Source organism: Coenobita brevimanus, chromosome 93 (genome assembly GCF_032717465.1).
Source record: "Coenobita brevimanus isolate Jiangsu-jjx chromosome 93, ASM3271746v2, whole genome shotgun sequence".
Taxonomy (NCBI): domain Eukaryota; kingdom Metazoa; phylum Arthropoda; class Malacostraca; order Decapoda; family Coenobitidae; genus Coenobita; species Coenobita brevimanus.
The window spans coordinates 25455458-25481113 of NC_137046.1; the positions used below are offsets into that span (position 1 = coordinate 25455458).

Consider the following 25656-nt stretch of genomic DNA (forward strand, 5'->3'; position numbering starts at 1 on the left):
AAGTCCATGAAGGCAGCATACACTTTCCTTCCCTTCTCTAGATACTTCTCCACTAAACATCTTAGAACAAATATCTGATCTACACACCCTTTTCCCTTCCTAAATCCCCCTGTTCTTCTCCAACTAGCTCCTCTGTCATATGCCTAACCCTATCAATGAGTATTCTACCATATATTTTACCAGTCATACTAAGAAGGCAAATACCCCTATGGTTACCACATAGTTCTCTCTCCCCTTTTCCTTTGTACAGAGGAACAATTATACCTGATTTCCAGTCCTCTGGAACCCTTCCCTCTTCCCAGGCCAATCTACACAACTTCCATATCCACTCCACAACAATCTCACCCCCATACCTAAGCATTTCACCACACACTCCATCAATTCCTGGGGCCTTTCCCAGCTTAATCTTCTTCATCGCTTCCACTACTTCTGCCCTACTGATCTCTTCCTCCCTCCTCTCATCTCTTCTTCTCCCAGCCATTCCCCAACCACTTATACTCACACTGCTCTCACTCTCTACATTCAACAAATCCTCAAAGTGCTCCTTCCATCTCCTCAATTTCTCTCTCTTCTCCACCAACAATTTATTATTCCTATCTTTCACTCCCCTATTATTTTCCCTTTCACACTGCCTTACTTTCTTTACCTCCTTCCAAAACAATTTCTTACTCTCCCTCCATTTCACACTCAGATTCCTCCCAAAGTCTTCATCCACTTGCTTCTTACTCTCCTTCACCAATCTCTTAACCTCCCTTCTCCTGCTCACATATACCTCTCTCTTCTCTCTCTCATCTTCTCCCCTACCTCTACTCGCCAACCATTCACCATATGCCTTCTTCTTTTGTTCCACAGCTCGTTTCATCTCATCATTCCACCATGCTCTCCCTTGCACACCCTTGCATCTCCTCCTCACTCCACAAACCGCCTCACACGCTGCGCCTATCTCTTCCGTGAATATCTTACATACGTCTTCCACCTCTTCCATCTGCTCTAGCTCATACCTTCCCAATCTTTCTTCCACTATGCTCTTATACTCTGTCATTTTCTCACTATCTTGCAATTTCTCCACTCTTCTCACAGGAGCTGCTTCCTCCTGTCTTCCCCTTTGCCTCCTCAACCACTTTCTTTGCATCTTTACCTTGGCCATCACTAAGTGATGGTCCGAGACTCCATTCTCCCACCCTCTCCACACTCTTGCATCCAACACTTGTCTTCTTATTCGCTCATCCACACACACGTAGTCTATCATTGCCTTTCGTTCAACAAGTTCACCATCCATCCTCCTCATTACTCTCCATGTATACCGGTGGATCATCTTATGACGAAAGTAGGTGTTGGCTATTGCCAACCCCTTACCAGCACAGATGTCCACCAAAGCACTACCATTCCCATCTACTTCAGCTGGCACACCCCACTGACCAACCACTCCATCCACTCGTACATTCCCAACTTTGCCATTCATGTCTCCAATCAACAGCACTCTCTCTCGCTCCTCTCAAACTTGTCCATACATGCTTCTACTCTCGCCCAAAACTCATCTTTCACTCTTGCCACTCGGTCCTCTGTCGGAGCATACACACATATAATCGCCCATGCTTGTATACCTACTTTCATCCTCACCCATACAATCCTTGCACCCACTGTTCCATACTCTCTTATATTCTCCTTCCACTTCTTGCTTATCATCAGACATACTCCCTCTCTTGCCCTCTCATTCTCACTGACTCCCGCACATATACCTACACCATATTCCCATTCTCTCACCCTTTCACCTTTCCATTTAGTTTCAGTCAATCCACATATATCCACTTTTGCATCCTTAAGCACCTGAACAATCTCTCTCTCTTTCACTTCATCATTCACTCCTCTCACATTCCATGTTCCCACCCTAAGAATGTCCTTTGTCCGTTCCTTAGTCGTCAACGTATGGTCCGTCCGGGTCCGAGGCGCTTTGTTCGCTTTTTTAGTTAGTTCTTTTTACGGGGTGGGGCACTAACCCACCACCAACCCTTTTAGTCGCCTCGTACGACAAGCAGGGATACTGGGGGAGTATTCTAGAAACCCCCCTACCCCCAGGGGGGTAATGAATGTAAATATACGTGAACAGTGGAAAATAGTTTTATAAGTTACTTCAAGTGACAGTGCATAACACAGTGTAAATAAAATAGAAATGTAAATAACGTAAATAAAACAGAGAACGTAAATAGAAATGTAAATGAGTAGTATTATAAGAATACGAGTATATACCCTAGGAGTAATGAAAGTGAAAGTTTCACTCTAGTATGTCTGAATGCTATGAGTTATGAGAGTGAGAGTGAAAGTGACATTCACTCTCAATGCTAGTATACAGGACGAGAAAGTCAATGCTACGTATTTTACTGAAAGAAATTGAATCCCTGCAATGACAATAAACTAATACTACTGAAGGAAACTTATGGATAAAGACTGTAGATATATATAAGTGTTATATAGTAATAGAAATATAAAGTGTGAGGGGTTTTATGAATAATAAATGACAGAGTACCAAGAGCGAACTAGCGCAAGTGCGACGGTCAAACGAGCTCGTAATTTTCATTGCTTTCACAGTGGGGGTTTTTTTTGGAGTATGGATCCCAAACTACTTGAAAATTATAGAGTAGTGTTTATAGTATTAATATCTGGCTGTGGTAATCACATTACGGGTTGTCGGGAAGTGTAAAATGGAGACTTCGTTACCCAACTTCAGAGGTCTCCACAAGCCCTACGGTAACCGACGAAGGCTCAATGAACATTCCAGGAGAAAGCTGAAGGTATGTGCCATAAGTATATGTAATTCTAATATTCTAGGACTAATAACTGATTTTTGGCAAATATTTTTTGAGAGTCTGTCGGAGCCCGAATAACCCCGCGGCACACGCAAAACATAGGTAAACATGCCCGCGGTGTAGGGGTTACGTAATTCACATAAGTCTCTTAGGTTTAAGAGTGATACCTTGACTCACCTAATTATCATTTTCCTACCTCCTAGCCAATCCCCCATTGAATTGGCCAATTCGTAAAGGTTACTTAGCTAGAAAGAGTCGGACAGCAGATGACGACGAGCCTGACTAAGTCGGTTGCCTGGACATCCAAGGGTCCCTGAAGTGTATATGTACACGGTGCTAGCTCGACGAAGTCTAGGAGCAGAGTGCAAGCAAATGGCGGGCCTCTTTCTCTCTCATAGAATTGTAGAGGTATCAACTATTACTTAATTACAATGCTAAGTAGTTAGATTACATCATGATATATTCAGGGCAAATCTGACTAATTAATCTCAGTTTTAATTAAACTAAAGCCAAACCAAATATTCCTTTTATCTATGTAAATATATTAAACCCACAACAGCTTTTCATGTGAGGCTTCTCATCCTCTAGTCACGTCATCTAATGCGCATACGCAGTTTAGGTCAATGGAACTTTCCAAATAATTACATGTATTTACAAGATAGTTGTCCACGAGGGTTAGACGCAGTCGCATTTAATTTATTAATAATAAGATCATAATTTTTTGGTTATAAAAACCGCTTCAACAGGTATTAACGATCTCAGGTTATCCTCTGCTCTCTAACCAGGAATGATTATTTTAAAAGTAGAGAGTGCAACTGCTCTGGGGGAAAATATATCCCACAGTTTTGGGGCCGGGCCAAAAATGATACACTGTATCATGCAATGTGACCCTTAGCCAGGAGTTCTCTCCATAGGTCTCGAGAACCCTGTGCTGCGGCCCTTCTAGGTCGCGCATCTTGACCGCTTGATCTCCACCATCCCCTGTAGCCAGGGTAGCTGCTAACTCAAGGGGTACTCTTCTTGGATATCAACACAAGGCACCGGATGGAGCTTTCTGCTATGTAACAAATGAGCCGGTGTCAAGGCCTCAATCGAAATGCTACTGTCATCTAAATAAGTTAAGGGTCTATTATTAATCCTAGTTTCAATTTCAATTATCACTGTTCTTAACTCTTCTCTTGTTATCCTAGTTCTGTGTAATGTTTTCTTTAGGCAGTTTTTCACAATACCAATCATTCGTTCGGTAAATCCATTTTGCCATGATGCTCTTGGAGCTATGAACTGCCAGATACAATTTCGGATTCCCAGTGCCGACTTAACCTTTGGGTCATTCATTATGTTCAAAAGTAAAGGTGCTGCTTCAACGAAATTGGTTCCGTTGTCGCTTATTAATTTGTTAGGACAAGACCTTCTAGCGACAAATCTTCGAAATACGTTCAGGAATATCTCTGAACTCAGATCTTCCACCATTTCTAGATGAACTGCCCTTGTGTAAGTGCAAGTAAATAGACATATGTAAACCTTATGGGGAGTTCCCTGTGTAATCCACTCCAGTCACTTGGAAGGGCCGACTTACATTTACCCTATCCCCTGGTAAGGCAGGTGGTCCTGGATAGTCAGTCATATGGTCGTTGTTCATACCTCTTACATGTTATGCAACCTTTGAGATATTTCTTTATGACCTGTCTACCCTTAGGGATCCAATATCTTTCCCAGATTTGGGCCACAGTCTGCAGCACGCCTTCATGAAGAGTCAAATCATGGGCTTCCTTTACAAATAACTGTACAAAGTATCCACTCTTGGGTAATATTATGGGATGTCGTTTCTAGAGGCAAATCAGCCTTTATTATTCGGCCCCGGCATCTAATCAGACCCTTCCCGTCTAAAAACAAGCCTAAATCTCTTATCAGCTTATTCTTGATCCCAGTGCCTTGGCCTGAAAGGTCATATATCTCTCCGTAATAATTTCTTTGTATCCCTTTCAGCCAATATTAAATGGGATCTAACTTCTGAAACCCCACTTTCCTATTCAAAAATTCAACTACTAATTTCGTGGTGTTAATAAGTTGTCTTATTGATGAAAATTGGCTGATGTCAATTACATCTGGCTCAGGTACTACAGGATCCAAGTTTACTACACCAACCTCAGGAATACTATTCTGTTTCTGCTCAGGCCAATCTTAAGTGAGTAACCATTTGGGACCTTTAAACCGCAAGTTATCTTTGATCAGTCTCTTTTCTGTTGAACCTCTCGAGAGCAGATCATCTGGGTTTTGTTTGGAGGATACATGCATGAATTTTAAATTTGGAGGCCAGTTCTTTAATAGTCTTCACTCTATTGTGGATGAACGGAATTTTACTGTCTTCCTTTCCTATCCAGTAAAGACAAATCTCACTGTCAGTCCATATATAAATATCCTCAAACTGAGTATCAAGAGTAGTGGTTATATACCTGGCCAATTTAGTTGCTACTTCTATGGAGGCCAATTCCATTTGAGGTAGGGTTCTTCCGTCTGGCGCTGGACATAATAATCTTACTATCCTCTCCTGTTGCGTAATAAGCTATTGCTCCATAAGCCTTTTCAGAAGTATCACAAAATATGTGCAAATGCGACTTCTCACTACTGCTTATTTTTCTGGGAGTACATATCTTTGATGTGGTTTCAAACTCCTTTCTAATCTGTTCCCATTGTTCCACATATGTCTCATCTAATTCTGTGTCACAGTCCAACTTTTCTCGCCAAGCCTCCTTTACTAAACATTTGCCCCTAATAACTATAGGATTGACCAAACCTAATGGGTCAAATAACATGGAGACCTAACTTAACAAGGACCTCTTGGTGAGAGTGACATCAGAGAACTTAATTGGTTTCAAACTTATTACATCAGCTGTTGTATCCCAGTTAAGACCCAACACATTTTGAATTTTGGGAATGTCAAAATTTGGATAGTCCTCTTGTATTTTATTCCTCAAAAGCGGTGAATTTGTATTCCAGCTCTGTAACGGCAAATTTGCCTTCCCACATTCGGAACTGGCTACTTCATAAGCCTTTTGAGCTTCCGACTCTGTATCAGCAACACCTTGCAAATTATCCATATAAAAAGCCTGCTCTATTTCTGGGCATTTGGCATTTTCAAAATGATGTTTTAAAATATTGCAAAGTAGGAAAGGACTAGCACAAGAGCCAAAGAGCACCGATCGGAAACAGTAAGTTTTCAATGGACTATCCTCATTTTGAAGATCATGACGCTAGAGAAATTTTGTAAATTTCCTATCCTCCTCTCTCAGTCCTATTCTGAGAAAAGCCTTACTAATGTCTGCTGTGTAAGCGTAAGGTTTCTCTCTAAATCTTAGTAACACATTCCCTAACTTCTCTGTTAGTGTAGGTCCAGCATATAGGCAATCGTTCAAACTAGCTGATCCCTTGGACGCTTTACTACTACAACTGAAAACTATCCTTATGGGAGTAGTTACTGAATCCTTGCTTACAGCATGATGAGGCAAATAATGTCCCTCCTTGTGGTTAACAGGGAATTCTACCTCTTCTATAAATTTATTCTTCAATTGATCCTTTATAATATTATCATATAGGGTTAGATGTTCTGGTTTCTTTCTCAACTTTCTTAGATGAGAATTTAACTGAGCTTTAGCTACTTGGTAATTTGTTGGTAACTCCGAATGGTTTAGTTTCCATGGTAGTCCTATCCAATACTGTCCATCCTTAAATTCCACAGACTGGTTTTACAAATCCAAAGTTATTTTTTATCTTCAGGGGTTGGGTCCTCAGAGTGTATTCCTACACTGTCTAGGTCTCACAGAGTGTGTACAGGTTCAATATTTTCATCCAACAAGTCATTTATCTGAGTAGGTTCTAATTCTGCACCTATTCTAGCTACCATCAATGGCTGTGTGGGGGTAACAAAGACTGAGTCTACTAGTTCAGCCTCTCCTTTAACTTGTTTTGGAAAAGGCAACTGACCCATAATAAGGTTACCTCCTGGACGCTTGAACAACTGTACCTTATTCTTCTTGAAAGTCCTGTGTAGGAATCTTCCACAGTAATCACAACCAATTATCATTTTGATGGGACCCATAGTATCTGATTCTAAATTCCGTTTAGCCAACTTTATTCCTGAGCTTTGTAGATGATCAGAGGTTTCCTTAAGTCCTTATAAATATATATACTTATCTCCATAATATCAAGTACAGCTGCTGTTATACGGCATTAATATCTGCCTAGTTGTATTACAGGTCTAACTAAATAAAAAGACTGAGCTTTCTTGGTTGTTAAGAATCCTGTAATGGCCAAATTTACCTTGCCAATACTAAGTGACTTTAACTTCTTCACAATGTCTGCAGAAATGAAGGTGTTCTGAGCACCTGTATCAAAAAGGGTACATGTTAATAGGTTTCTGTTTTCAGTCACTACCGTCACATCTGCTATTGGAACTGCAGCTGACATTACTACTGGAGTATTCTCCTTAGCAATTGTTATATTGACGCTTGCAGGTTTAGGAACCTAAATTTCCATCCTTGGACATAAAGCACTATGATGATAATCCCTTTTGCATTTAAAACAAAGATTTAATTTAGTCTTACAGTCCGCAGAAGTGTGGATTATACAACACCCCAGTTCCTGAAGCTTTCGTACTCTAGAAGCATAAGCAAGATAATGTTGACAAGATGCACTGTAATGTTGCTCTCTACAAAATACACAAACATTCCTGTCATTTAATATGGAATGTTTTACTTTCTCAATTTCATCAGCTTGTCTATTCCTTGTTGTTATTACTTTATCCTCAGCCTTTTAAGGAACTAAGGAAAGTACCTATCTTTTCCTAAGGCACGAACTTAGTCTTCTCTGACTTAAGTTTCTCAACCAGTTGGTTATTGGGTTTTTTCTTTATTTCAGTCTTCTGTTTAATCTCTGTAGGTTTTACTGTTCCTTGCAAATGTTTACAGAGTTACATCAAGCCTTCCCCAATCTCTTCGCAGGAGAAATTATCCTCTTGGTACCAACCATACAAGGCATTCTTAGTTTTTGGTGGAAGCTTTAAGGATACAGTTCTGGAAAGCACCCAATCTGATCCCTTAATATCTTCGGAAGTACCTAAGGCCTTTAAATTACAACTCATTGCTATTCTAAATTTTTGCAAGGAATCAAAATCGTGTGTAGATATGGGTAATTCTATTAAAGCCTTCAGTAATTGGGTGATAACTTGTTCTCTGACTTCATTGTTTTGTCTAAGAATAGTCAAGGGCACCTCATTATTATTTTCTACTGGTAATTCCTTTATCAGCTGATAAGGTGTTCCTTTGACCTGTCCTAAGAGATATGTGAGTTTGCTAACCTTAGGGAGATCGGTTCTATTATGAACTAAGTATTTGAATTGATCCCAAAAGGATCTCCAACTTTGCTCCCCATCAAACTCAGGAAGCGTTATTTGTGGTAGTACAGCTCTACTCTCCTGTTCCACAACTTCTGATTCCGCGGCAGTCTCAGCTAATTTTGACTCTAGTGACTTTAATACTGTTAAATATTCTTCTAATTTACCTTCAAATTTCGAAGTCTCTGACTCTAAGAGATCTTTATCATCAGCCTTTACTATAGCCGCTTCTAAATTTACATAAACTTCTTCATACTTAGTCCATAGGTCTTTCAATATATTTAGGAGACTATTTAAGTTCTCCCTGGACAAGGGTATTTCGTCTAACGATTGTTTGCAATCATTTATGGCTTTTGTTACCCATCCTGCCTTACTGCTAGAAGATCTCGTTAACAAGGAAACAGACATGTTGACTGATTTCTAATTTAATAATTTAATCATTAATTTCAACCACAAATTTACCCCAGCTTAGTAATTATCTAATTATTTTAAATTTTGAAGAGTGTAGGGATTAGGTCTGCAATATCAAGCCTATCCCCCTGGGTTGTTAAACCTCGAGGGTTATATTTTATCCCCACACTCAATTTCCAGATAATCATTTTCCGGCTCAGCTAATTATCACTTCCACATCTTCATGAATATCAGTTCCTCCCAGGAAAAGGGCAGTACGGTCATGCTTCCAATCTAACACGGCATTTAGCCTTTCATCATCGGAGAAGGAACTTACCCTTCCACCCGGAGCTCGATATATACGTATTTCCATGTCATCCACTTCAACCGAATGTAGTAGCAAGCTATGCCCAACAAAAGCAACTTTAAACACATTCATTGCTTCGGCACACATCTGCTCTCCCCACTCGGGGCACCAAAAATGTCAGAAATTTGACTTTATATAATTCAGTATCCTCACTCGACACCAAAAATGTAAGCAATCTCTGGGAAAGAAATCGTAGGTCCTCATTCGACGCACCAAAAATTTATCCTTAAGTAAATCACATAAGTCTCTTAGGTTTAAGCATACCGTAATTGATACCTTGACTCACCTAATTATTACCCTCCTATCTCCTAGTTAATCCCCCATTGAATTGGCCAGTTCGTAAAGGTTACTTAGCTAGAAAGAGTCGGACAGCAGATGATGACGAGCCTGACTTTAAGTTGCTTGCCTGGGCATCCAATCGTCCTTGAGGTGTTTATGTACACGGTGCTAGCTCGACGAAGTCTACGAGCAGAGTGTGTGCAAATGGTGGGCCTCCATCTCCGTCATAGAATTGTAGAGATGTCAACTATTTGTTAATTACAATGCTATGTAAATATATTAAACCCACATCTGCTTTTCATGAGAGGCTTCTCATCCTCTAGTCACGTCATCTAATGCGCAGACGCAGTTTAGGTCAATGGAACTTTCCAAATAATTACATGTATTTACAAGATAGTTGTCCATGAGGGTTAGACGCAGTAGCGTTTAATTTGTCAATAATAAAAATTATTAATGAGAACGTAATTTCTGGGTTATAAAAACCACTTGAATAGGTATTAACTATCTCAGGTTTTCCTCTGCTCTCTAACCAGGGACGACTATTTTAAAAGTAGAGAGTGCAACTGCTCTGGGGGAAAATATTTCCCATATATATATATATATATATATATATATATATATATATACTGTATGGTATTCCTCCATCTGCTCCCTCTACTCCCTTACTCATGAGAGATATCAATCTTCAGGGGATGTACTTTCTGCTCTCAAGTGTCTCAGTACTTTTAAAGCGTACAGGTTTGATGGGGTCGACTTTGTCTCTTACCGTTCCTTCTTGCTGGAAGTCTGGTCTCATGCAACCCATCCCGAAGAAATACATATTCTGTTTATATATATATATATATATATATATATATATATATATATATATGTATATATATATATGTATGCAAACTAACCACAGGAGAAATGAAAGGAGCAACAGTGAGTACTTTCGTATATTACATCTTCAGACAGAGTGAGACAGAAACGTAAAAGGTAGAGGTCTTTTATGCGCACCCGCAGTAGGTAGTGCCACTACCTGAAGATGTATATAATATACGAAAGTACTCACTGTTGCTCCTTTCATTTCTCCTCTGGTTAGTTTGCATACATATCTTCACGGTGAAGTGAAGTCTCTGCATATATATATATATATATATATATATATATATATATATATATATATACATATATATATATATATATATATATATATATATATATATATATATATATACACTGCTCAAATAGAATAGTACTCAGGATCATTTTCCTGAATATAAAGAATTTATAGCAAACATATGTTCAAAATCATGTGCTAATCATGAGAATCATTCACTGATGAGACTCTCAATGGGATATGACCACCGATTTTCAAAAGATTGGATGAAAAATTTATCTTTGAAGAAGACGAGCACCAAAATAATAATCACACAATGAATCAGATAACACATGGACTTAATGAGTTTAATTCGACTCCAAATCAACATTAATAATGGGTAGCTGCACCATTGAGTCTCACACACTCTCGACAACGCCTACGCATGGTCAGAATAGTGTTCCGGATCACATTATTGTCAATGTTCCTCCTCTCGTCCTTGATGGCAACAATTAAGTCCTGGACACTGGAAACGGGGGGCTGATGGCTCCTAACTCTGTCACCGAGTATCCACCAAATGTTTTGAATCGGATTTAAGTCCGCCGACAAAGCTGGCCACTCCATATGCTCGATATTGTGATCCTGAAGAAAAGTCTGGCTCGGTGGGGACAGGCTTTATCGTCCATTAGGATAAAACCAGCACCGATACGATTTGCCATTGGCAAGACATGAAGCTCCAGAATATCGTCTCGATAATTCTGGGCGTTCATGTTACCCTGGACAATATGGAGGTCTGCACGATGATTGGTGAAGACTCCGGCCAGACCATTACTGATCCACGCCCCCATCAGTCACGTTCCACAACAAACTGAGGGTTGTAACGCTGTCATACATCTCTCCAGACCCGAATACGACCATCTGGGTGATCAACACTGAAACGGCTTTCATCCATGAACAGTACATGTGCCCACTGGTCCACTGTCCAACGGAGGTGTTGTCTAGTCCATGCGAGACAAGCTCTGCAGTGTGCAGCAGTGATCCGAGGCACAATGTTTGGTCTCCTGAAGTGTAGGCAGACTTCGTGGAGCCTGTTACGGATGGTCTGGTCACTCAGAGTCCTCACAGTGGCAGCCCTAAATTCGTTCTGGATCCTCTGAGCTGTCAAACATGGGTCCCGACGTGCCATAAGGGCCATATGACGGTCCTCTCTGTCATCAGTTATCCTTCCACGACCTGTCCCACGTCTCCTACGGTGTATCCTGGTAGCGATGCCACACATTCCGGATACACCCCTGACTCACACCCACTAGCAGAGCAACTTGTCACTGCGTCTGGCCTTTCTCAAGCATCATGCATGCTCTAGCACACAGAATCTCATTCAGGTGTATTCTCACACCATGAATGACCAACAGAAAGTAAACCAACAGGGTTAGAATTGTCAAAGACATGTTTTAACAACAGAAACCAATCGCCTGCAAGTGATTGTGAACTTGCACTTTTGACCTGACTTGGAAGAGCTGCTTTCTGAGTGATGACCAATGAAGCATGACTAAAACAAATCATGACAAAATGAACACGATACACTCCGGAATAGAAATTAAATATCATATTTGGAATAATTTATATCGTGATTGAGATAATTACCAAAACATCCTTGAGTACTATTCTATTTTGAGCAATGTATATATATATATATATATATATATAGATAGATAGATAGATAGATAGACAGATAGATAGATATGGAGCCTCTGTGGTACAGTGGTAGAGTGTGAGTTTCGTACACGGGTGAGCCAGGGTTCACACCCCGCCAGGGTAATAAACTTTGGGAGTGTTCACCCGGCCACGTACTGCACTGGCGGACACAAGGGGTGCTGTGGTTGAACCAGTGTCACTTACTATCCCCTTAACCATGGGGCGTCACTTTCGTGACACTTGGGAGCAAGGGATCATTCCGCGGGGTGTTACTTTTGTGATTCTGTGTTATTTGAATTCGCCCGGGCTTTCAAGTGGTGGCTTGTATCATGTATCAGTACTGCCAATGTCCAACACTAGTCAGCACTCCTAATCTCATCTGTACTCCCATCCATTGTTGACAATTTAGCCATTTCTCCCCGTTCTTGACTCCCCTCCCTACCTCCCCTCCATTACTCTCTCCTCTCGCCTGCCCGGCTGTGATACGCTAAGTAAATCTTCCCTGGAATTTTCCACAGATTTCATCCATTGAAATAAGCCCTATGCCCTATTCTTATACCAAATAATATATACAAGAAAGAAATAAGGTAAGTGATAGTGTCATACACCTGGAATTGGCTAATTATTACCTGACAACACCTCACTTGCACTCGTTCGCTAATTTTCGCTGTTTATTTCCCCTTGAAATATGCCATATAATCTATTCTCGTAATAAAAATATATATAAGAAAGGAAGTGAGAAGCCTAAGTGATATTTACATTCACCTGGAACTACCTAATTTATTATGTATTGTCTAGATTTCCTGCCAATCATTTCATAGCATATATATTAGCAGCTTTCACCCTGCTGACATTGGCAGCATTGCATAGGCAGGCCACCACACTGTATTCAGTTTACTGTCATGTTTCAAGGTGAGAGCACGTCGGATTCGCCCCTGCCCAATTCCGCCACTTTTTAGCCCCATGCAATGGGCCCTGTGACCTCTATCCCCTACTAAACCTCGTGTGGAAAGAGGTAAAAGGCTAAGTGTCTGGTATGAAACGTGAACTGGCTAATTTGTCAATGAAAATGATAGACCGTGACTACGATCTATCTGGTGAGTAAAACAGTTCAAGTGGAAATGTAAATAATGTGTAACAGCAAGTGAAAGCAATGAATGTAAATACAAGTGAACAGTGGAAAATAGTTTTATAAGTTACTGCAAGTGACTGCATAACACAGTGTAAATAAAATAGAAATGTAAATAATGTAAATAAAACAGAGAATGTAAATAGAAATGTAAATGAGTAGTAATACCGGTATAAGTATACGAGTATATATACTAGGAGTAATGAAAGTGAAAGTTTCACTCTAGCATGTATGAATACTATGAGTTATGAAAGTGAAAATGAAAGTGACAGATTCACTCTCAACGCTAGTATACAGGACGAGAAAGTGAATGCTACGTATTTTACTGAAAGAGAAATTGAATGCCTACAGTGACAATAAACTACTATTACTGAAGGAAACTTATGGATAAAGACTGTAGATATATATAAGTGTTATATAGTAATAGAAATATAAACACTGAGTGTTTTTATGAATAATAAATGACAGAACACCAGCGGCGAACGATCACAAGTGGGAAGGTCATACGCTCTCGTAATTTTCATTGCTCTCAGTTTTTTTTTGTTTTTTTTTTGGAGTATGGATTCCAAACTATTTGAGAATCATAGAATAGTGTTTCTAGTGATAATATCAGGCTGTGGTAATCATATTACGGGTTGTCGGGATGTGTAAAGTGGAGACTTCGTTACCCAATTTCAGAGGTCTCCACAAATCCTACGGTACTCGACGAAGGCTCAACAAACATCCCAGGAGAAAGCTGAAGGTATGTGCCACATGCAAATATAATTATTATAATCTAGGTCTAATAACTGATTTTTGGCAAATATTTTTAGAGAGTCTGTCGGAGCGCGAATATGCCCGGGAGACACGCAAGTCAGGCAAAAACAACCCCTCAGTTTAGGGGCTATAAAGTATGCTTGCATACAGTATATACAGTATATAAAGGCCATATCTTGATAGATACACTGAAGGTTTCATGCTGATAGCTCAATCTATTCATCATATATAATGGGAACACACACACACACACACACACACACACACACACACACACACACACATCGACAGACAAGCAGAGGCAGTCAAAAACACCTTCTAAAGGCGACCGATAAAAATGTATTAATATATAATGCATCATTTACGTACTGTATAAAAACAGGAACTTAAGGATCCAGCTCCGATGGATTTTATGAAAGAAAAGCATTCTGGAGCCGAACGCTAATCGCCCGCCAGAATATGCTGTTGGGCATGTCCAAGATTTACGCCATATCTTGATACCCTGAAGGTTTCATGCTGATAGCTCAAGAGATTCATGAGATGTAATGGTGCTAAAGGCTGTCGAAAAAAAAAAAAAAAAACTAGTTGGCATTTGGCGGCCATCTTGGTGACCTTGACCTTGACCATGAGTGCCCATTTTCTAACTAGTCCAAGATTTTGGCCATAACTAGATACCCTAAAGGTTCCATGTTGATAACTCAAGCCGTTCATGGGATATGCTTGGAACACACACACACACACAGGCAGGCAAAAACATTATCGCTCCGCCTTCTAATGGCGGGCGATAATTATCAGAGTGAATGAGAACTCACGATTGCCTTCGGTGAAATACTTGACGAACTTGTCAAGAGGTCCATGGAAGCCGATCTCAGAGAAGAGACGTGAGTGGTGGTGGTAGGACACGGCGACGGCCTTGGGATTCCTCATCACGTACACCACCTTCAGGGGCACATGGACCAGGAAAGGTGGAGATAAGTCAAATGAAGAAAAAAGACTGAATATGGTGTGTCGTGACAGGGATGAGGAAATGTGAAAGAACCCGGGTCAGGTAAAAGCAGAACAGCATCAAAGTAGAGAGGACAGGATGTGGAAATAAGAGGAAAGAGGTCCAGACAGCAGTAACTCTGCATGCAATGCCAGGCCAGCCCATTTATTTCTCAGGATCTGTATATAATAAAGCATATGACGACTTGGCAAAACACGAAAATTTTTGCACATGTAGAAGAAAAAAAACTCTGAATGCTGCGGGATAATAAGATTTTATCATACAAGAAATAATCTCTCTCTCTCTCTCTCTCTCTCTCTCTCTCTCTCTCTCTCTCATATATATATATATATATATATATATACACAGTTTATCAATCTATATGTATATCTATTTGTCTGTCAATCTTTCTATCTCTCTCTATCTATCGATCGATCTATCTATATCAGCTATTGCAAGTCCACTGGTAAACAAAGGTCTCCCCCAGCCTTCTCCCTGACTGAGTCAGTCTCTGAATGTTGCCTGCAAACTTCTGCATCTTATCTCACAGCCTCCTGTCTGGCCTTTTTGTGCCACGTTTGCAGTCTCCTGGAATCTAGTTAGCCAACATCTTGTTTCACTGGTCATCCCTTACTCTTGCTACATGACCTGCTCACCTCCATTTCTGTTCACTGACAACTTGTATATTGTCTTTGAATTTAGTCTGCTCTCTCTCCCATGCTAATCTCTTCCTACCTGTCAAAGATATTCCCAACACTGATATTTCCATTGTTTTTTGGAAATAGATTAGTGTGTTTTCTATTGATTTTGTCATTTTCCAAATCTCAATCGTGGCCTATAACGGGTTATACAAATGTTATATAATTTTCATAAATACTGGCAAGCATTTTTGGAGGGTATTTCAATGTTTACCGAAAGCTTTCCAATCCAACTGTAATGCTCATTTTTGAAACGTTTTCATAGTCTCGTTCGTTTTAGTATTTGTTCCAATTACTTGTACTCCTCAACTTCTTCTAGAACTTCACTTATTTTTATGACACTCTTTGGTGTATTTGGACTAAACATTAGTTTTACTCCGTTTATCTTTAACCTTACTTGAAGACTTTCTGTATGTAGGTTACTTAACATTTCCTGCAATGTCTCTGCTGTTGCTGGGATTAGGAAAATATCATCTGCAAATCTTAAATGGTTTAAGTTTTTTCCAGCCATGTTTATTCCTTTGTTTCCTCATTCTAACTCTCTGAAAATGCTTTCAGGCATGCTGAAAATAATTTTGATGAAACAGAATCTCATTGACGTATGGCTTTTTTCAATCGTAATTTTTTCTGAGTCTTTATGTAACTTACCTGTTGGAGTTCCTTCTTTGTAAATCTTTTCGAGCAGTTTTACACTGTTCTCTTTTACTTTTTATTCCCGCAATTAATTTCCCCCCTGGGGGTAGGGGAGTTTTCAAGAATACTCCCCCAGTATCCCTGCTTGTCGTAAAAGGCGACTAAAAGGGTTGGCGGAGGGTTAGTGCCCCTCCCCGGAAAACAACTAACTAAAAAAACAAACAAGAAGCCTCGGACAAGGACTGACCAAACGATGACGACCCAGGACCGGACAAAGGACTTGATAATGAGTATATGGAATGTAAGAGGAGCGAATGATGAGGTGAAAGAGAGAGAGATTGTCCAGGTGCTTGAGGATGCGAAAGTGGATGTATGTGGAATAACTGAAACAAAATGGCGGGGAGAAAGTGTGAGAGAATGGGAGTATGGATGGGGTATATGTGCAGGAGTAGATGAGAATGAGAGGGCAAAGGAAGGAGTGTGTATAGTTGTGAGTAAAAGATGGAAGAAGAGCATAAGACAGTATGGATCAGTTGGGTCAAGGATTGTGTGGGTAAAGTTGAAAGTTGGAATACAAATGTGGGCGATTGTGTGTGTGTATGCGCCAACGCAAGATCGTGCTAGAAGAGTGAGAGAAGAGTTCTGGACAAATGTGGAAGTGTGCATGGAAAAGTTTGGAAGGAATGAGAGAGTGTTTTTGATTGGTGATATGAATGGTAAAGTTGGTAATGTGAAGGTGGATGGAATAGTTGGTGAGTGGGGTGTGCCTGCTGAGACAGATGAGAATGGGAGTGCGTTAGTGGACATTTGTGCTGGGAGGGGGTTGGTGATAGCCAATACCCTCTTCAGGCATAAAATGATCCACAGGTATACATGGCGAGTGATGAGAAGGGTGGGTGGTGAACTGAATGAAAGGAAGGCAATGATTGATTATGTGTGTGTGGATGAAAGGATGCGAAGATGTGTAAAGGATGAAAGAGTGTATAGAGGTTGGGGGAGTGGACTTTCTGACCACTACTTGGTGGTGGCCAGAATTAGGATGCAAGTAAGATGGAGGAATAGAAGAAGGGAAAGACGAGAGGAAGGAGTAGTTGCAAGGAGAGTGGAAAGGTTACAAGAGGATGAGAAAAAGGCAGAGTATAAGAGAGAAGTGGAGGAACGATTGGGCAAATATGAATTGGAGCAGATGGGAGACGTGGAAGGTATGTGTAAGATATTTACAGAAGAAATATGTGCAGCATGTGATGTGGTGTGTGGAAGGAAGAGAAGACGGAGGGGGGTGCAAGGAACAGCGTGGTGGACTGAAGAGGTGAAACAGGCTGCGGCACAAAAGAAGAAAGCATACAATGAATGGATGAGAAATAGGGGTGTGGAAGAAGTTGAGAGGCGGAAGAGAGAGTTATATGTGGAAAGGAAGAGAGAGGTGAAAAGATTGGTAAGAGAGAGTAAGAAGAGAGTGGATGAGGAATTTGGAAGGAATTTGAATTTGAGTGTAAAGTGGAGGGACTGTAAGAAAATGTTCTGGAGAGAAGTGAAAAGAGTAAGACAGGGTGGAAGTGAAGTTAGCAGGGGAGCGAAAGATAAAAATGGTAGATTACTAGTGGAGAAGGGAGAAAAAGTGAGCAGATGGAGAGAACACTTTAAGGAATTGTTGAACGTAGAGGATGGAAGTAATGCGAGTATAAGTGGCTGGGGAATGGCTGGGAGAAGGAGGGAGGTGAGAAGACAGGAAGAAATCAGTAGGATAGAAGTTGTGGAAGCAATGAAGAAAGTTAAATCGGGGAAAGCCCCAGGAATTGATGGAGTGTGTGGTGAAATGCTGAAGCATGGGGGAGAGATAGTAGTAGAATGGATGTGGAAGATGTGCAGATTGGCCTGGGAGGAAGGTAGAGTCCCGGAGGATTGGAAGTCAGGTATAATTATTCCCTTGTACAAAGGAAAAGGGGAAAAAGAAGTGTGTGGTAATCATAGGGGCATTTGTCTTCTTAGTATAATAGGAAAAGTGTATGGTAGGATACTTATAGATAGAGTTAGAGAATGAACAGAGAAATTAGTTGGAGAAGAACAGGGAGGCTTTAGGAAGGGAAGAGGTTGTGTAGATCAGATATTCATTCTTAGATCTTTAGTGGAAAAGTTTCTAGAGAAGGGAAAGAAGTTGTATGCGGCTTTCATGGATTTGGAGAAAGCATATGACAGGGTGGATAGACAAGGATTGTGGAAAGTGTTAAGAATATATGGAGTAGATGGGAAGTTGTTGAATGCTGTGAAGAGTATGTACGATGGTGCGAAGGCTGCAGTGCGTGTGGATGGTGAACTAAGTGAATTTTTCTCTTTGAAAGTTGGTTTGAAACAGGGATGTGTCATGTCTCCATGGTTGTTCAATCTGTACATGGATGGGGTAATAAAAGAGGTACAAGGTAGGGTAGTGGATGTTGGAGTGGCCCTGGTGAGAGAGGATAGTGTTTGGAAACTCCCTGTACTGTTGTTTGCAGATGATACTGTGTTGTTGAGTGAAGACGAAGGGGAGCTGCAAGGCTTGGTGGATGAGTTTTAGAGAGTGTGTAAGAAACGGAACCTAAAGGTGAATGTAGGGAAGAGTAAAGTGATGGTCTTTGAGAGAGGTGAAGTTAGTGAATGTACAGCGAGGTTGGATGGTAAGGAATTGGAAAATGTGAGTACGTTTAAGTATTTGGGTAGTGTGATGAGTAAGGATGGAGGTTTGGAGGGTGAAGTGCTTGAAAGGGTACAGCAGGGAAGAAAGGTTGCTGGTTCCTTGAAAGCAATGATAAGAAACAGGGAAGTGAGCATGGAAGTGAAAAAGCTACTACATGACATTATTGTGATACCAACTCTAACGTACGGAAGTGAAGCTTGGACATTGTTGGAAGGACACAAGTCAAGAGTGAGAGCCGTGGAAATGAGTTATTTAAGAGAAGCCTGTGGAGTCACGTGGAGAGACAGGCTGACGAATGAGGATATAAAGGAACGTTGTGGTGTGGATGTGGATGTGATAGGAAGCGTTATGAGGAATACACTGAGGTGGTTTGGCCATGTGGAGAGGATGGAGGGTGAAAGACTGACGAAGAGAGTGTATATGAGTGAGGTGGAGGGGGAAAGAGGGAGGGGGAGGCCAAGGATGAGATGGAGGGATGGGGTGGAGAGGTATATGAGAGAGGGGGGTGTAAGTTGCGAGCAGGGCAGTGAAATGGCGGGGGACAGGGCGATTTGGAGGCGATTTGTTTGTGGCCACCCCAAACGGGATTGAGGCGTCTGGCAATGGATAGATAGATAGAATTAATTTCCATACCTAAATGCTTCACTGAGTCGAAAGCCTTTTCATATCGACAAAACCCAAGCACAGTGGTTTATTATGTTCTCAATTAGTTGATTCATTGTGTGTTGCTGATCAATCTTCGAATACCCGTTTAGGAATCCTGCCTACTCACAAAGTTTGTTTTCTTTCAAATTTGTTATTATTCTGTTTGTAAGGACTTTCTTGAAGAATTAGTAAATAAATAACAATATGCTGAAAGATCGATAGCTACTAAAATTTTTTGAGTCGCCTTCCTCGTAAAGCATAATATTTCTGAACTACACCATGCTTTGTGTATTTCTGCTTCCTTTTTCATTGGGCAAATAAGTGGGCGACCCAGATTTGAACTTGTACTCCTCCATCCGAGAGTACATCAGCTACTGTTCTATTTTCTCCTGGAGCCCTTCCTATTTTCATACTTTTAAGAGGAAAGTTTCCCTCATCTGGTGTTACCCCTGGTACATGAATTTCACCTGTGTCAGTTAAAATGGTACCTGTTGGTAAGCTTGTCTCTGAAGCATACATTTCTTTATCAAATTTTTCAACTCTTTTCACCGTCTTCTCTCAGCACTTAATACCTTCACCATTTTTGCCTTTCAGTCATAGACGTTGTTGCTTGCTAGTGCCACTTTGCTTCGGACATGTGTCAGATCTTTTCCTGTTTTGATGGTTTCCTTGATCTCAACCATGCTTCTCTTTTAGTTTTTTTTTTCTCTGCCTTTTAATCACAGAGTGATTAAGAAAGTAGTACCGGGGTAAAAGATAATAATGGCAAATTACTGGTGGAGAAAAGACAAAGAGTGAGCAGATGGAGAAAGCAATTTAAGGAATTGTTAATCACTGGGAATGAAAGTAATGCTACTATCAAGTGCCTGGGGAATGACTGGGAGGAGGGAGCTGCGAAGGGAGCAAGAAATCAGTAGGACACAAGTAGTGAAAGCAATGAAGAGAGTCGAGATGAGGAAAGCCCCAGGAACAGATGTAGTGTGTGGAGAAATGCTGAAGGACGGAGGAGAGGCAGTAGTAGAATGGATACGGAAGATGTGCAGATTGGACAGGGGTCCTTGAGGATTGGAAGTCAGACATAATTATTCCCCTCTACAAACGAAAAGGGGAAAAAGAAGTGTGTGGAAAACATGGGGACATTTGTGATCTTGGTGTAATATGAAAAGTATATGGTAAGATACTTACTGACAAAGTTAAGGAAATAAAAGAGGATTTAGTTAGAGAACAGGGAGGTTTCAGGTAGGGAAGAGGTTGTGAAGGTCAGATAATTATCCAAAGGCGTTTAGTGGAAAAGAGTCTAGAGAAGGGAAGTAAGTTGTATGCCTTCTTGGATTTGGGGAAAGCATAGGACAGAATAGATAGACAAAGAACGTGGAAGAATATTAAAAATATACAGAGCAACTGGGAAGCTGTTGAATGTCGTGAAGAGTATGTAGGTTATGAGGATGCCAGGGCTGCAGTGCGTGTGGATTGTGAACTGATTGAATTTTTCTGTCCAAATGTTGGATTGAAAAAGGGATATGTCATGTCTCCATGGCTGTTTAATCTGTCTGTGGATGGAGTTATAAAAGAGATACAAGGTAGTGGCGGATGTTGGAGCGGCCGTAATGAGCGAGGGCAGCTTTGGAAACGTCCTGTCTTGATGTTTGCAGATTATACGGTATTGTTACTGTAAGCGAAGACGAAGGCGAGCTGCATAACCTGGTGAATGAATTTGGGAGACATTTATGAAACGAAATCTGAAGCTGAATGTAGGGAACTGTACAGTTGTGCTCGTCGAGAGAGAATGCATAGTGAGGCTAGATAGTGGGAAAATGGACAATGTGAGTGCATTTAAGTACTTAGGCAGTTCCTGTGCCATTACAGAACATCGAGCGAAAACAGTAAGTTAAAAAAAAAAAAAAAGGCAAAAATACAAGCTGTTGAGGACAATTTGGAAATTGTTGTAATGGAAAAAGTAAATACTATTCCATTTTCCCTGTTTGCTCTGACAAAAATTGCAAGTCAGACCTTTATAAGGAGATATGAGATTTACACGCTGTTATTATTACAGATTAGTAGCAAAGGCAAAAAAAGGCTGAAGGACTTTGGAGAAATCGAGGGGATACCAATGGTTTCTAGTATGTTTATAACTCCTCGTTCAAGTCTATCTGTCTGTCTGTTTGTTTGTAGAGCAAATTTAGCGGGTCATCATGGATAAATGGTTACAGAGAGAGAGAGAGAGAGAGAGAGAGAGAGAGAGATCCAGTAGCAAATGTTTTTTAGGAAGTTTTCGCGTGTGTTGTAGGCCTCCTAAAATCAAGAAAAAGTTGACCGCGTGCCTGTGTCGTGTCAAAATAACCGTTGGCTGGAGCACCTGCACAAACGGCAAGATTTAAAACAATTCCCCAAAGCAAACATTTTAAGATCCTTTGGAGTGAGCTACTGGGCACAGAATTTGCCGGAAAGTCAACTATGTACACCCGAAAGCACTAATCTCTCCCCCCTAATAGCCGGAGTCGCGGCCAGTGAGCGCCGAGGAGATCGAACACCCCACATCCACCGCCCCTACCCCAACCCCAAAGCGTTGTTGGATATATGTGGGACGGCCAGAGCTGGTGATGTTACAATGTGTCATGACTGTTTTTATATACAATCAGAACCAGTAGGGGTAAGTATATAAAGGCAATTAATGTGTAATACTATGCTGGTATCCACAACATACGAGAAAGGCACGAAAATGAAAGAAGACATACGACGTATTATGTGTTATTGACTATATACTTACATACTATATTATAATGTAACTACAGATAAGTATAGTATAGCATCTGATGAAAGATGTGATGTCGTTTCTTATACATTCTCACTCCCACCTCCATCACCCTTCTCTCTGATTTGCTGTCTCCACCAAACGCCTCTCATACCCTGTCATCCCCCACCCCCACCCATTGTTAACCAACATAAAGATAATGATAAAATGATCTGTAAAGTATTAATCATATTGTATTATCACACGCTTCTGCATTATCACCAACAAATAAAAAACATACAATACTCCGGTATACCTGCCAACCATTTCATCCTGTTGTAAGATGTTACATGACATACACTCTGCAAGTTGGACCTTGTGTTACAATGACATACGGTTGTTTATTGTTAACACAGGTTGTGTGGTTTGGACGTCCATTAATCCATATGAGCGTGGTAATTTAAGCCTTACATTATAAACTCGTAAGGATTATGTTCCTGTCATTATTAGATGAACGAAACGAATCAGGGATCGGCTCTGACGAACCACGAACTCTGCTTTAACGACAATATTCCCACCACTTGTCACAACAGTGACACAGTGTCATTATGTATATGACTGAATGTGGGTCAATCGTATACATAACGACATTGTGTCACTGTTGTGACAAGTGGTGGGAATATTGTCGTTAAAGCAGAGTTCGTGGTTCGTCAGAGCCGATCCCTGATTCGTTTCGTTCATCTAATAATGACAGGAACATAATCCTTACGAGTTTATAATGTAAGGCTTAAATTACCACGCTCATATGGATTAATGTACGTCCAAATACACAACCTGTGATTAACAATAAACAACCGTATGTCATTGTAACACAAGGTCCAACTTGCAGAGTGTATGTCATGTAACATCTTACAACAGGATGAAATGGTTGGCAGGTATACCGGAGTATTGTATGTTTTTTATTTGTTGGTGATAATGCAGAAGCGTGTGATAATACAATATGATTAATACTTTACAGATCATTTTCATCATTATCTTTATGTTGGTTAACAATGGGTGGGGGTGGGGGATGACAGGGTATGAGAGGCGTTTGGTGGAGACAGCAAATCAGAGAGAAGGGTGATGGAGGTGGGAGTGAGAATGTATAAGAAACGACATCACATCTTTCATCAGATGCTATACTATACTTATCTGTAGTTACATTATAATATAGTATGTAAGTATATAGTCAATAACACATAATACGTCGTATGTCTTCTTTCATTTTCGTGCCTTTCTCGTATGTTGTGGATACCAGCATAGTATTACACATTAATTGCCTTTATATACTTACCCCTACTGGTTCTGATTGTATATAAAAAAAGTCATGACACATTGTAACATCACCAGCTCTGGCCGTCCCACATATATCCAACAACGCTTTGGGGTTGGGGTAGGGGCGGTGGATGTGGGGTGTTCGATCTCCTCGGCGCTCACTGGCCGCGACTCCGGCTATTAGGGGGGAGAGATTAGTGCTTTCGGGTGTACTTGTGTTATGCCAGAATAGCCATGAATATGTCGCAAAGGGAAGAGGAAAACAACACATACATACATACATACATATTTTCATCTAATTCTACAATACCAAGGTCGTTTCTGTTTCTCGGTCTGCAGTGCGAACGTTGTGCAGAGAATCACGAAGAAAAAAAAGAGTAAAATATATTTTTGTTGTGTGCTATAAGTAAAAAAAAAAAGAAAAGAAAGAAAGAAAAAAAGAACAAAAAAGAAGGAAGAAAAATCGACAGCGTTGCAGCATCGTGCCAGGATCACTGTTGTGACGAGCGTCGGGCACAGGCGGTAAGAGGCATCAACAGCTCTATGAGTCAAATTAGTTAAGGATCATTTGGAGTGAATCTTAGCCGTGCCGGAACAGCCGTGAATATCACAGAGAGGAACAAGGCAAAAACTACATAAGTACAGTATATACTTACATCTAAATCTATAATCCTAAGCCTGTATATGTAAATCTGTCCTTTTATCTGTTTGTTTGCAATACAAATTTTGTGCGGAGCAGCACAAACTCAATAAGTAAATGTTGTTTAGTATCCTTTGAAGGAGACTTTAAACTAAAACGTTTGCGGAAAATATTACATTTTGCCTTCGAGCTGAGGTAAAAAAAAAAAATGTAAGCAAAAGGTAGGAAATTTCAGCGCCCTTAGTAGTAAAGATCAAGGGCAAAGCCAAAGAGTGGGTGAAGGTCTGTCCTTGGTGAAGCCTTAGAAAAGCCGGAAGCCTCACACACACACACACACACACACACACACATACACACACATCTATCTATAAATCTAACTCTGTGTGTGTGTGTGTGTGTGTGTGTGTGTGTGTGTGTGTATCAACTGTCCTCGCCATCTCCTTGGCTTTGCCAAAGAAAGGTCTTTAGCCTCGCTTTGACATCGCCATGGATCACTAACTACTATTAGGAGCGCTGAAATTTTCTGTCTTCGGGCTGTACGGGATTACTTTTTTTTCATCACAGTTGGAAGGCAAATTGGTTAGTTTCTGTAAATCTTTTGGAGCAAAGTACACTACAAATTCTCCTTAAAGAGTTTTGGTTTGGAATTTGGTTGGTATCTCTTACCGATTTTTTGTGATGCTCCGCCAAAAGTTCACATTACAGGCAGACAGAAGGACAGGCGAGAACTTAGAATTACAGTATAGGATCAAATATAGGGATGCAATGTGCACGTTATGATTTCCGGTTGACACTGAGTTTCGGGATTTTTTCTTTTTTATTAGGCTTAAAGTACTCACGAAACGGTATTTAATAACTTTTGCTGTAGGATCTTACCGTTTTTGCATGCTGCTCCTCAGAAAGTTCGCATTACAGATAGATGTGTAGACGGACGGACATACAGATGTGAACTTAAAGGAATATTATTGAGTTAGATGTATGTATATACCAATGTAATATTTTGCCCTGCTCTTCTTGTCATATTTACGGGGATTTTGGTTCGAAGCATTTTTTTTTTTCTTAGGGCACACGCCAAAGGGTCTTCAATAAGTTATGTGTCTGAAGTCGACTTATATCTGTTACTGATTTTGATTGACGCTTTGTTCAAATCTTGCGCTGCAGACAGAGAGACAGGCGGACAGACAGAGAGATACGAACTTAGAATGAAAGAAATAGATGAAAGTATGTACGCATATTATGGAATGTACCGTCCTGTTCCTCTGTGTCATACTCATGATTATTCTGGGACAACGCAGGTATGCAGACAACCGCAATTTTAAGGGATTATTGGACACTCGAAAAGGGTTAGTAGCAGTTTATGCTGTTGGAGTTTCAAGATATCTTACTGTTTGTGCGTAATGTTCCGCAAACGGGTATTCTGGCTCGACGCAAGTACCAGATCGTGTT

The 25656-nt window shown here is 40.6% G+C and overlaps 1 protein-coding gene across 1 annotated transcript in view; it reads right to left on the reverse strand.

Moving 5' to 3' along the window:
- LOC145412387 (sulfotransferase 1A1-like) overlaps positions 1-25656 on the reverse strand; it is a 257463-nt gene that overhangs the window by 81345 nt on the left and 150462 nt on the right. Inside the window, exon 5 of the mRNA XM_080282275.1 lies at positions 14703-14829. Coding sequence (XP_080138401.1) covers positions 14703-14829 — 127 coding nt within the window. The remainder of the gene's footprint in view (positions 1-14702; positions 14830-25656) is intronic.